This window comes from Apis laboriosa, unplaced genomic scaffold (genome assembly GCF_014066325.1).
Source record: "Apis laboriosa isolate Shangri-la unplaced genomic scaffold, ASM1406632v1 scaffold125_cov141, whole genome shotgun sequence".
NCBI classification, from domain to species: Eukaryota; Metazoa; Arthropoda; class Insecta; order Hymenoptera; family Apidae; genus Apis; species Apis laboriosa.
Window position 1 is genome coordinate 1809232 of NW_025221145.1, and position 15403 is coordinate 1824634.

Sequence of the window (15403 nt, forward strand, 5' to 3'; positions counted from 1 at the left end):
GAAAACAAAATTTAAAGAAAACAATGATCAATGCAAAAAATTGTAGAATATTAAATGGATAATTTCTATTTTAAATTGATTATTGATTTAATAATCGATTTAATACATTTATTATTAGCATTATTAATTTATTGATCAATGTTTCGTAATTTTCGTAATTCATTTATTTATTAAGTAATATTAGATATTAGTAATATTAAAGTAATATTAAATATATTTTGTTAGAATGTTTATTTGATCGTTTATCATTGGTTACTATTCTTAATGGGATGAAGAACGAATGGAAAATTTTATTGATATCATTGTATTGTCGTTAGGTTGCATCGCAAATAAGAGCTTCTTGTCTACTTTAAAATGTATTACATACCTCATGTCGGTGAAAAGTCAAGGGAATCGACGAAGATAACCGCACGCGCTACCGAACGTTATCTCGTTTCCGAGTTGAGTTCGAGGTATTCGAGTCATGATTGCAAAACATCTTATACTTTTCAATTCATAAACTGAAAATCTGTTTGATAAATCACTTTATAAGATTAAAAAAAAAAAAATTTCTTACGTTAAAAAATATTTTCATCATTTATTTTTATTTTCTTTGAAAGCTATTTTCCTTTACGAAATAGCTACGGAAATTTATTTGACGTGAATATACTTGATGGCAACATTCTCGTAGATTTACACATCCTATTCGAGCAGTATTTCAGAGAAGTATCTTCGAGGATGCGCATTCAGAACACGTGAAGAGGAAGTCATATAGAAGAAAATACAATATCGACGCAACACGCATCCTTCCTTTCAGTAGATAAATAACGAGGCAATCACGTCCATGAGCCAATGAGCCAAAAGATACCAGGTTTCCGGTGAACGAATGAACTACGATAAGAAACTTCATCGCATTCATAAATTATTACATTAGTAAAAACAATATACACAATTATAAGTTTCTTCTAGCTACTCCATTTGTGTTATTATCAAGAAATTTATGACAGAATCGATAGCGTAGGGCGCCGTAGTTGGCTGGTTACATTCCTGACCTTGATTGCGGCCAACGCACACGCCGAGATGCGACGCAGGTAGGGGATGTGGCGACGACACGGGTAGACGAATATATAGTATGCACGAATCGCTTGAGAATAACATCTCATAGCCCAGGGAAGGCGAGCAAACCTGTGGAGAGCAAGAGGAAGAGGAGGAAATGTATGTAAGTAGAGAGAAACGTAAGAGAGTGGGAGAGAAAGGGGGTGAGTTAGATGTTGAGGAGGGGAGTTCCAGCGTGTCCATCATAACGCATAGAGGGGAGAATAGGAGAACAGTTGGGACGGTTACGGAGAGAAGTAGAGAGTGGAGGGAAGTAGCAAAGAGATCTAGTGGTGGGGGCGTTCGAATCAGACGAGGGAGACGAAGAGAGAGAGAAGAAGCATGGGGGCGGTGGCTGCTCTGCTACGGCCGCCATCACCATCCGTCCCATCCTATAGTAAACTCCGAAGCAGCAGTCCCCAATCTGTCTCCATGTGTGTTAGTTAGGACCGTGTTTTACCGGTGCTTGCTACTCCAAGTTGGTAGTAACACCGACATTTCTGCCTTGCCCGCTCTCTACGATGCCCTAGCATCAGCTCCCGATTACCATCGCACTTCCCTCGTTCCTTTCTTCTCTCCGTCTTTTTCCCGCTATTCTTTCCCTCCAGTCTGCCTCCGTAAGTGTGTGTTTTTTGCTTCGGTGCGTGGGAAAACGCGTACGCGAATGAAAAGAATCGGTAGAAAAGGAAAAGGCGGTGGAGGAGGAAGCGGCAGAAGAAGAGCAGCATATCGCTTTTTGCACAAATCGTTTCCAAGGATATAACTAGTGCACGCTGCTTTCCTCTAGTTTTCGTTGTTCTTTTCGTTTATCTTGGTTTATTAAGAGAGAGTGTATAGTGTAATTAGTTAGGAAATCCTTAGTGTATCGCACCATATTATATTCGTTCTTCGATACTTGTTTGTGACATCTGAGCAATTTTTCAAACAACGAGCGAGAAGAATCAACACAAAAGGATAATCAAAAGAAGATTTTTTTGTATGGACGCGAAATTAAATAAATCTACATACGATAAAGCATGCTATACTTGAGGATGTAAAAGAAATAAATAAAATTTCATTATCTATTCTTCCGTTTAAAAAATCCTTCAAAAAGTCTCAAAAAGATTGTCGTAATTATCGACCTTTGACATATACGACGAAACGGACATCGAAAATCCAACAAGACTAAAACGCGTCCCACCCAATCGGTTCTCTCGAATCATCGTCACTTATCGGACGAGGGGAACGAAGGAACGAATGAACTATCCGTGGACCTCAGCGCTGCCGCCCGCTGGAATTTCTCCTGTCGTCGTCTGCACATAACCTCTCTCTTTCCCTCATCTTTTGGCTGCTCTCTTCACTACCTCTCACCTCTGTCCCTATTATCACTTTATCGCTCCTTTTCTGTCTCTTTCATATTTAAAACTTGGCTTATTCGTCTATTTCGCATTAAAGAGAAGAAACGTGATCAACATTCCTGTGTTTCGTTGAACTCGTTGTGCGCGCGGTGATACGATTGCTTTTAATGATTGCGGTCGCAACAAATGCTGATCATTTGTGCTTGTCATATGATTTGAGCCGTTCACCGGTATATGGATATCTGAATACCGATACTCAATCATCGGTGATGAAGACGCAACGATAATATTCACTTGATTCTTATATATATACGAAGCAACCGGTCATAACTGTACGTAACCTAAAAGCAAACGAAAGACAGAACAAGAGATGACATTAAACAAATGTGCACTGGAACGGTGGATGTGAAATAACATTTGGATTTGTTGTTTCGAAAGCACACGACGCATCGTGCTGACTATTTTTCTCTGTTGTTTCATCATTAAACTGTTGCACGAACGGACGTTAAGACCTGTATTTCGTATCTATGTTCTCCGATACGAGACCAGGCGATTACTTCGTATCGACAACCTATTTATCGATCGATTCAACAGAAAAACGGGAAGTAGTACAACCATGCGTTGCTGTACCTTGATACGTCACAGATCACGCTGGACGAATTCTTGAGCGGGATCACAAGACGTGCTGCGGCTATAGAATTATTCAACCTGGCGGAATCGTCGAAGAAACGCAAGACGTACCTCAGGGAGCATTGGCTCGCGCTCACGCGAATATGAGCATGACTCTCGTCCGGAATACGTTCAAAGGTAAACTTTTATTCTTTTTGTAACTGTTATTCTCTATACGCGCATATAGAATACATATTTTGTTTTTCGCGATTTATATTAATAGCAATCCTTGTGAAATTAACTTATAAATAAATACTGATTTTTATTATGATATGCGAATATTTAGTTATTTTATAAAATAAAAAATTAAAAATTATATAAATCAAATTTGTATACATTAAAATATAGTCTTAGTTTCATAATATTGTTTTTATATTTTCATGCAAAAAGATATATATAAAACAACAATGTTTTACTTTGATCGTATAATACATTTTTGTTAACATAATTAATATGTTTACTTTTCGATTATATTAATGTTAAATTGTTTTGTATCGATTTTCATTGATAAAATTGATTAATAAAATTTCTCTTTACAAATTTATAAAGTCGAAAACATACACGTGATTTCTGCATGTAGTTATTCATAAATATGCAATATACATGCATGCGCGCACATAGCCGAATATATTGTGTTTAATATACACGTGCATTCTACGCATGCGCATTACATTCATAAAAACTATTTTTCAATGAAATGATATGTAATAAAAATATTTATATAAATTTCAAGAAATTAATATATTATTCTATTAAATATATCTAAATCTGTATTAAATAAGTTACGATTTATATACAAAATTAATTATTTAATAACATTGCTATACGTTTGTATTTCAATAGAAAGAAAATAAAAATTAATATAGTAGTGATATAAATCAATTTATTCCTTAATAAAATTTTTACATAATTCAATCATAAACTTTATTATTTAATGGATAATTTTTAAAAATAAATTTCTACAAATAATTCGTGGAACATGTCATTAAAGAATAGCATTCAATGTTAAATGTCATACGTATATTTTAACCTTAAATGCAATATTTTTATCTAGAGAAAAATATTTTTTTTTTATTGAAATCGAGAGGTTTCGTAATTTTGCATTGATTCGTGGACATTTTTTATCGCGTTTTACTATTGACGTCGCGTCACTTAACGATGACAATTTTTCGTGATTCACGCCGGTAGAGCTTATGTATGTGTGTGTTGATTGAACTTTAGACCCAATCCATACTACTTTCATAATACGAATGTGCGAAATGAATTAAGATATGGTCAGTATGCGACGGTTGTTTGGTTTCAAATATTGTTCTCGTATTTTTGAGTGAGGAGAATCACTTTGAAATTCGATGATTTTTACTCTCCTGTTTTCGTAGAAAACGAACAATTTAAGAATCATAAATAAAATGAAATTTTACTTTGTTCAAATTCCATATTTATAAATTAGACTAAGCTAATAATTATTATTTCTGTAATAAAAGGATTGAGTTTTATTAAATTGAATTTTTATTTAATTGCTATTTGTAAAAATTCAATATTTATATAGTTATATTTATAATATGGAATATTTGATTCTTTTAAATAAAATTTCATTAGAATTGCTTGAAAATCATATAAATATACATATTATGTAAATATTAGAATATTAAAACGATTATCTTTTCAACTTTGTTCAATCAAAAACTTTTTAACTCGCAGAATACTTAAGCAATTATTTTTGTAACAAAGAACTTCATGTTTCATACATAGTTTGTTTAAACATTGCTCTTTTAATGTACAATGACGTATAACAAAATATGTTAAACATTTATTTATAAAACAAAGAGCTTAAAACCTTTCAAACGCTTTTTGAATTCGTAATAGAAAATTCTTCGACAAATTAAATTGAAATTTAATCAATTTACATTGCTAATTCTTTGTTAACAATATTTAAAATTCAAAAAATTCAATAAAAACATTCAATAAATGTGAAGTAAAATATTGCAAAGTAAAATATTCCAAAAATAAACGATACAAACAATGTAAATTATTATAATTGACATAAAAAATTCATTAAGTATTTAGCATAATAAAAATTTTATTTATGTAAATAGGTTTCACATCATTCTAGTTTTTCAAATAAACTAAAGTCATTACGCATATTTATATGTAAAATGTTAAAAAATAATTATACAGATAACATTTTATTTAACTGGAAATTACATTATTTAACAATGATTATTTTATTATAAAACATAAATAATTTATTTCTAATAAAAAATAAGAATAATAATTCAGTTGAAACTGATTAAATTAGGTATTTTTTATTTTCATTTTAAATAAAATTCGTATTCAAATTTAAAACAAAAATTTTTGTATTGATTCGTGGAAATTTTTTCCATTTGAAAATCAATGTCTTAAACAAGAAAATCTCAACTTGAGTGTTATTACGACGATAAAAAATGTATTGTATTTCCCGTGGCGTCTTGCCAATCACACAAAAAACAAACGAAGTGTCCTCTATGATGGTCCAATTTAAACGAGCTTATGAACGATATCGATAATCAAATCTATCCCAACCTGATCGCCAGAAATTTGACACTTAAAAAAGATTAAGATCAATCACTTCTTTAAGAATTATCGTGCTTGATATAATGGCAATTATTAGACGAATCGACTTCCAATCGGCTTGAAACGTGGAAAAATATTTATCTATTCGGTTCTTGGAAGCTCTATTTTTGAGAGCGGAAAAAGAGTAAAATATATCGCGTTCTAAAAGGATTCCAGCGATGGCCATTCAATCGATTCTACCGCCCTCGATGAATTGAGGCCGCAACAAAATTGTAGTCTTTGTCGATTTGCTTCTAAGTAAATATTTATCTCGAATGAACAATCAATCACAAAGTATTTTTTGAAATCTTGTTGATTTTATTTGTTTCAAAGAAAGATTTCTTGATTATTTTGAGATAGATAGAATAATGTAATTTGTACTATTCTTGATATGTATTATTAACAGTTGCCTTTGAAATATTATTATTATTATTATTATTATTATTATTAGGTTATATTAGGTTATGTTATTGCTCTAAATTATAATATGAGAAAATAAATTATGAAAAAATGTTTTATTGAAATGATAATAAGACATAGAATTATGATCGATATAAATATTAAAAAAATCTTTTTATAATTTTTTTCATAATTTTCAATGATGAAATCTATTTCCTATTTTTCTATGAGAAATCTATTTCCAGACCATCCTTGTATGAAAAATTCTTTTTTGGATCTTTAGAATATATGTAGATATTTATATTTCATAAGAACGCAATGTCTCATTTTCAGGTATGTTATGTTTAATTTATAAATCAAATCATTGTCTGCACATATAAATCAAATTCTCGAAACAAATGCCAAGTCGAAGAAGTTCGCCGAATTTTCCCATTTCGTTTTGAAGATGATTCTTTTGTTTCATCGTAACGCTTATGAAAAGAAAGACAGAACATTATTCTTGTCGACAGATAAGTCGTTCATTTCCCATATTTCACGATGAATGACGTTACTATATCGGTGGCAGTTCGTGTTGTATGCAGTTCACTAAGTCATCTACCCGCGTGTTCTTCAGTCTCTTCTTTCGTTTCCGTTATCTCTTGTTCGCGGTCGGTTATCTCAGTGCCGTTTGTTTCTGTATTTTTCAGCGAAACGCGGACGAATAATCGAGTTGCACGCGCGAACCATCGATGTGATTGCGAAAATGTCTGGTTCCCGTCGCGAACAAAGGAAAACGAGTGATCGCCGTCTTTGAAGAAAAATATAACAATAGTTTTTTGTTCTCTTCTTGTAAATACCATTTTTAAGGAAGAATTGATATTAAATTATTTAATACTGTAGAACACAAACATTATTCAATGTCTTTTTTTAATAAAAATTTAATATTTGTAACTTTTTAGATTTTCACTCATATGATGAGATATTGAAAATTATATTTTTGATTAATGAAATACAACAAAAACATTATGTACATTTAATATTTACACTCTAATATTTAATTGCTTTATTTATTATTTATTATACTAATAAATCTTTCAGATCTTTGCGTTATTAAATTATTTAAGAAAAAAAAAAAGAAATCGCATTTAATTTATATTGAGCAAGTATATATTGACAAGATCGAAATATTAATATAATATTTATTATATTATATTTTATCGATATCGTAAATAATAATGATATTATAATAATAAAAGTTAATATTAACATTAAGTTTAAAAATTAAAGTTTGATAAAATAAAGTAATAAAATAATAAATAAAGTATTTATTTATATAATAATATTAAATTTCAAAAATAATAAATTTTAAAAATATGGTATATTTTAATCAATCAAAAGTTTTTCATATTATTTTATAAGAAAATTCATCCAATTTGTAAATTTTAATGGAAGTTTATAAATATATAGAACATTAATGGATTATACATTTTTTTTTAAATTTCTTTGAATATATGAAAACAATTTATAAATTTTCATTTTCAAAAAAATCATTTTTTTTATTTTTTGATTATAATTTTGCTTGTAATATTTCTCGCAGTGCAGCCAGATCTTTTTATTATTTTAAATCTTACTTTATATAATCATAATGTTATATTTAAAAAGAAAAAGATATTGAAAAAAAAAAACTATAATGTTAATTTCATTTCCTTGAAATGATAATCTATTAAAAGAATTGTTTCATGCTATGTAATCTATCATACTTTATACATTCATAATTTTTTATAATAAAATTATTATTAGTTGTGATAACTATACGACAATTTAATTATATATTTTTGATTATATTTTTGTAATTCAAAATAGGATATAATTTGAAAAAATATATATATTTTCTTTCTTCATTAAAATAAAGAAAAAAAATGAAAAACAAATTTTTTGAGATTTAAAGTTAAATAATAACATAATAATGATATATCAACGATTTTTAATATATCATTTAATTATCTGATTTGATTAAGTTTACAAAATATATATTAATTTTTGATTAAGCCGAATTATAAATAAATATTTTTAAACATTGTACGCTTAGATACACGCATGCATTTACAAAATTCTCAAATAACAAACGACGATAAAAGAGTAATTAGCTTTATTCGATGGTACGAGGTCGACCGTATAGCTATATTTACTTGCTTGTTTCATTGTAGTTTATACCTTGACGCATTCCATGTCTCGTATGCTTTAAATTAGTTTATTTAGTTTTCTCACTTTTTTTTAAAAATTATTTTAGTAATGATTAACAATATAATAATGAAAAATAAAATTTAATGATAATTTAAAAAAAAATCAACAAAAGTAATTGAAAAGAAAAGAACTTAAACTTTTAATTTCCAATTTGATTAAATGTAAGATTATAAATTTTCTAAAATCTTATTATATATGAGAGAGAAAATTCGATTAAAACACTTATTAATAAAAATATAAATTGACAAAAAGATATTATTATATTGCTTTACATAAGACGCAAAATTGTTTGTAATCTCGAATGAAACGAGAAATTGTGATACATATTACGATAGATTTCGTGGAAGTCATGGATCGCGAGCAACCAAGTGGCATCAAATTCATTCACGCTATTACAATGTAAAACGATAATATAACGTGACGTAATTATTGTTTTTTTTTCGATAGCAAAGTAACACTATCGTTTCACTCACATTTATGTTGCGTATCTCGTCTCTTTCGATTTGTTTCAACATCGTAAAGAATTTAATTTACAAAATGGAATAATAATAAATTTAAAAAATAGTAAAATATTTCTTTTCTTTAAACTTTCATATTTATCGATATATTTTGATAATTAGAATTAAAGAAAATATCTCTTATTGAGAAAGGATAAAAAAAATTTCATTCACGTTGAAAATGATATTTACTTATATTTAAAATACACTTATACATATATATATATAAGATACTATTTTATATAAATTAGAAATAATGTATTAAAAGTTAATAATTAAAATATATAAATAAATATTCTCATCAATGGAAAACAACTCTCATAAGAAGAATTTAATTTCATGAAAACAATTTAATCTTTAAAAATTTATGATTTATGAAAAGAAAAAATACGTGTGAATCTTAATAACAAGAAAAGCAATAACAAAGTATATCGATTTGTACATCATAATATCGCAATACCACATTGTTATTATGTTTTAATAATGAAAATATTTTCAATCGGATAATCGTAGTGTCGTCTCGTAATTGTTGCCAATAAACTATTGTTTCTTGATAAACAACTCGTTCATTGAATCATTCATGATCCGAATTGCACGATTTTGAATGGTTTCCCTCTCTCTTATTATTAGTTGTATTATCCTCAACAATAATCCTGTGAAATGTTCGAATATATCGAGGTTGTATAAATGTTTGTACAGAAATCACGCGAAATATTCAAGAGCACTGATTTATTGAGAATCAATTTTTAAAGAGATGATCTTTGATATCTTGTATGAATGATCAGTCAATAATGGACTGTAGCGAAGTTTTATTGATTTTGTTTGGATCATTTATCATATTCGTTGATTTTGACTAATATATGTAGTACAGGTTATGATATAATGAGATAGTAAATTAAACTATTAGGAAGCGACATGATTTCATCGCAGTTAGAATGTACTTTGCATTCTATTTTAAATTTCTGAAATTTCAAATCATTATCTGATTATAAATCTGTCAAAATATTAGTTTTCACATTCGATTGTAATTTACATTTAATTGATTTTACTATCTCAATATATTGTGGTTTGTATTAATTCATATTGATAAAATCATGGTCATTCGTTATCGACTTTCAAAACAAGTTCTTCTTGAATGGATTCATCATCCAATGTATTATTAAAATTAAAACTGATTTAGGAAAGAGATCGACAAAATAATTTTGATGATTTTATGCTTTACATTTTTTATTAATTTGGAATGATTATGGAGTTTTCAAACATTTGTTTTGAATTAATTGATGAAATTGATGCAACCGATTGGTCGGCATTTAGCCCACGACCAATTGGTGCGCGCGTTCCATTGATTGGGTCGCGCGTACACAATGCTGTAAAATAACGGTGCCATTTGTGTTGAATCACGAACGTTACTGAAGATTTACAATCGTTGAATCGTTTCTTTTTAAACTGTTCTATTTCTTAACCTCGTTTGGAAATTGCTATTTAATACACGCCTATTTAAGACGCGTATTTTATGCTTTTTTGCAATAGATATTTCGATCTTTTGCATTGAGAATTCTTTCGTGTTTGTAGAAACAAATTGATAATGCTTTTATTTGAATCTGGAAAGAAATTAAAATTACAAAATATAATAGATTTAATTTTAATGAATAATGCAAATAATTCAATTTCGAATTTTGTATATCTAAGTTAAGAAAGAAAATATTAACTCATGATTGAAACAAAATTCGGTATATTTTCATAATTCATAAAAAGTTCAATTCTTGATTGATTCAAATATTGAATTCAAATATTGAATTCAAATATTCATATCTTTGCATTAAAATGTCTATATTTTTATCAATTTCTGCTGAATTATTCTTATTTATTTCTATTAAATTTTTTTCTATTAATTTTTATTCAATTTCCATTAAATTAAATATATTTCAATGTTAAAATACAATATCAAATTTAATTCGACGTAAAATTTTAAATGTTTAGATAAATTCTTAGAATTTTCGTTTAATAGCAAGAACTTAAAAAATAAAATATCGCAATTATAAATCAATTTCAAGAAAAGAATTATTCTTACAATTTTGGCTTATAATCATTTTAAAAAAAAATTGTTTAAATCATAAAAGGAAATTCAAATTCTGAAATAAAAGTATATAATAAAGCTAACTCCGACAAGATGGCGTAATGTCGACGCGAATGAGCCTAAAATAAAGAAAATCATCGCAATCATGTTTAACAACCGGTCTTTAAACATACTGTCCAACGATGCGTTAATAGAGCAATCGAGTCGAAGAGCTCGTGTAGGGATCGTTTCTGGTCGGGCACGCCGTGCCGAGCGTCGCCACAAAACTCGTCAAGAAGTGGTTTGAACATTGTGGAAGATGGCGGCCGCGCCCTATCAGGCTCAATGACCTCTCCGACAAATCGTTTACTTCGCACGCGGCGACGGCGTCAGCGGGATCGCCACGCCGCATCTTCGGCGCCGTGCAAACGCGCCTTTATGGCCTGTGTGTGAACCACGTTGTCCAAGTGACGTAGCAAGCGCGCCATCCCCCCTCGATCAAGGTGTTACCCAAACTCGGGCCCTTTCTCTCTGTTCCTCCTCTATTTCGCTCCCATACGTCGAGTTTCTCCATTATGATTTTATTACGTTAGAACTGTAACGTATTGGAATTTTAAAATGTTTTTTTTTTTTTCATTCGATTAAATTGGAGCGTTGCGATGTTATGAAATTTTTGTTCTCTATTTCATTTCCGTAACCTCTTGGAACTGTAATTTTTTTAAAACATTCGATTGATTTGTAGTTGCGTTGCGATGTTGTGAGATTTTTATCTTCTTTTGTTTGATTTATTTTCGTTTGTTTTGCTATATTTTGTTTCCACAAGTCAAGTTTCTATCGTAGCATTTGTAACCTTGGAACTTTCTGGAACGTTTTTTGTTTCGATTACTATAGTGTTCTAAGATTTTTCGTTCGTCGATTCTATTTTGTATTTATAAGATGAATTGCTTCATTATGGCTTCCGTAACCTTGGATTTGGAACTTTTTAAAATATTATAATATTTTTTGATTGCATTGTATAATGCATACTATAATGACATTTTTTTTTAATTGTTTCAATAAATTAGATTTTTGGAATTCTTGCAATTTTTTCTAATTCAATTAAATACTTTTTTTCATTGCTATTTTGATTCATACAAGAAATGTTTGTTGGAAAATTTATCTTTACAATTTTAAAAATCGATTTCTTGAGAATTTGTCATCTTTTTCTCATTATATATATATTTTTTTATATGTTGAATAATGCCATAAATTTTAGGAGATACAAGATATATATCTACATTTATTTGATTAAAATAATATTTTATGATTCTTTATCTCCTTTGTTGTTTTAATTTAAAGCATTATCTATATTATTAATTATCTAAATTGTTATTTTTTAATTGTCTATTTTAAGAATTGATTTGAAATACTTTAAAATGAAAGTAATTATTGAAAACTTATAAAAAACGATTAATGAAACGAATTCCTTATAAAAGCATGACCTCGCTTTCTCCAAGCAGAAAAACATTTATTTATCGCGAAAGTATAGTGATATTGTCTTGTCTTCGGTCTCGGTTAAACTTTTTGCGGTTCATAAGAAAAATATATTTACATTTTATTTGTATTATTTTCTAGGCTTTAAAAACATTAAATAACAAAAAATTCATTCAAAGATTTTAATTAATTATTTTAAAAAAAATTATTTTAAATTTATAAAATAATTTTTATAGTTTTTATATTTTATAGATATAAATAAGAAACAAAAGTTTTCATATATTTTAGTTAACTTAAAACCAACTATCAAGTTATAAAAATTTATAAAAATCCTCCGTTTTTAATGAAACTTTATGTACATATAACATAATGATTTATATAACGCATAATAGCATATGGCTTATATAAAATAATATATAAAATATTTTTTTAGCAAAATTTCAAAAAAATTAAATTAATTATAATGAATTTTTCCGTTTTTTAACAAATCCCTATAATTTTGTAATGAATTTTATATTGATAAAAATGGAATAAAACTTAAAATTATAAAATGTTCAGATTTTAGTATTGTATTATTATATTATATAAAATATTCTCAAGCAAAATTATATTCAAAATATAAAAAAAAAATCGAAAGAAACTTGAGAGTTAATTTCATTTTTTGAAAATGATATTCCACTAAAAAATTATCTTACATTATCCATTAAATCCTATATATATATAAATTTTCATTAAAATCAAAATTTTTGAATTTATGAATTTTTTTATAACATAATGAAGGAATTCTTTTTCTCACTTATATTTATATCTTCTAAATTAATACAAGCATTAAACTTTTATACTATCATAATTATAATCATATCATATTTTTAATATTATCATATAGTTTATATTTGTTTAATAAAATTTTATTGAATTTTACATTGTATATAAAATCAATATTTCAATAGAGGTATAATTTCTCGTAGAATGACGAGAGTACTCGGTCTCGTTTCCCCTGATAAATACCTTGATGGCAAACCACGTAACTCCGATCTTTAAAAATAGAAACAATGAGACATGCGGTTTTAATACAGCAGTAGACACAGCATATTGTCTAGAGAGATCGAACCAGACAGTTTACCGGGGAATTATGAGGGAAATTCGCATGATCGTTAGTCGATACATATGTTCTTCTGTTAAATAATTATTGCGTCAAGCGTGACTTCTTCGAACCGCTCGTCTCGGATGAGAGAGCACGAAGAGGAATCGCTCTTCTCCGCATGACAAATTAACTCTTTAATTCGTGACGAAAAGTCTGAGGAAAGTCGATCAAGAATATGTATTTAAGAGAAATTTGTGGAAAATTTAATGCAAAATTATGAAAAGCTTAATGAATCTATTTTTCTCGCAAATTTAAATTAAATTTGATTTAAAATTTGATTAAATTTGATTAAAATTGATTGTAGTCCACAGTTTGATTAACCGAAATTTTATGTTATATTTAAATTTCGTGATTTGATTAATTAAATAAATTAACATAAAATATAAGAGTAAATATATAAAGTAACATAAAATATAAGATACTTTGGTATTATAATAAGATAAAATCAATGCCGTTACTAAATTGTTAACTATCCAGATGTAAAAATAATATTATTATTCAAAAATTTGATAAATTTGATTGCAATGTTTGCTTGTATCTATACAGAATGTTTTATCATTGATGATATAACTGGGCGAGACGTAATTCTATATAATTCTATATAAAAAAATAAAAAAATAAATAAAATAAATCGATAAATTTTTAAATACACGCGAAACTTATTTTTTAATTATATATATAAATGAACTATTGATAAATAATTACTTTACATAATAATAAGCAAAAAAATAAATTAAATTTTTTTTTTCATTAATTTCCGAAAAAATTAAATTTTCAAATTGAATTTTTAAATTCAATTTTTAATATTACGCATTACGAAATTAACATTACGATTTCTTTAACTATATATGTTCAATTCTTTCAAAAATATGTAATAAAATTTTATATTTTATTTTTATATATAGAATAATTATCTATTGATAATTCATTCATATCTAATCGAAAAATTTTGCTTGTATTTTTTATTTGAAAATAAAACCAAATAACTTTATTTTTTCACTTTTTATTTTCATTTTCATTCATATTGTATTATCAATTTCAGGATATTTTAAATAATTTTAAATAATTATTATGCACAGAAAATATTTTTTAATTCTTATATGAAATAAAATAAACATTTTTTAAATGTTTTATTTTATAAATAAGTACAAAACTAATAACAAAAGTAAATATTAATATTTAGTTTAATGAAAATAAAATAAATTGATGACAAATTTTTTTTCTTAATTTTTTTTATACAAATTTTTTTTAATTAAATTATTTTCAAACAAACAAATCTAAATTTTCGAAAATATTTTTTTCTGTAAATAATAATACAAAACTAGTTAACTTTTTTTGCGATATTGGCGATCTAAGATAGTTTTTAATTAATTTTAATTTATAAAAATTTTTTTTCTGATATCATAATTACAGATAAAGTTAACAAAATTTACAAAAATTAGAAAAAATATTAATTCATTATTTATAATATAATATAAAGTATCTAATAAATTTATATTACTAAATATCTATTTTGTATATAAGAATGGTTTATTCTTATACATATATACAAGTAGTGATTATATGTAAAAATAATTTGATTAAATTCTTAAATTTATTTAAAAGATTCATAATCATAGAAAATGATGATATACGTATTAATCAAAATTTTATATAATAATAAACAGCTTGCCATCTCTGTCGTCTAGATGCAGGAATACTTAAATATCTATTATATTCTCAGGAATAGTATTGAACGATATAATGACAAATGAATGAAATAAAATTTAAGAAATATGAATTGTAATTTAATAAGTTATATATAATTGTAAAGTATTAATATCATATCATTAATATTATAAAATAATATAATGTAATAACATATAATATAATTTAATACATTATATTAATATTTATATAATATAATATAATATAATATACTGTAATATATTTATTTAAAAAA

The 15403-nt window shown here is 26.7% G+C and overlaps 1 protein-coding gene across 1 annotated transcript in view; it reads left to right on the forward strand.

Moving 5' to 3' along the window:
* The first annotated feature begins 1406 nt into the window (after positions 1 to 1406).
* Positions 1407 to 15403, forward strand: part of LOC122720344 (zinc finger protein 1) — a 33912-nt gene continuing 19915 nt past the window's right edge. The window contains exon 1 of the mRNA XM_043946979.1: positions 1407 to 3218. Within this exon, the coding sequence (XP_043802914.1) occupies positions 3185 to 3218 (34 nt within the window). The 5' untranslated portion in view covers positions 1407 to 3184. The remainder of the gene's footprint in view (positions 3219 to 15403) is intronic.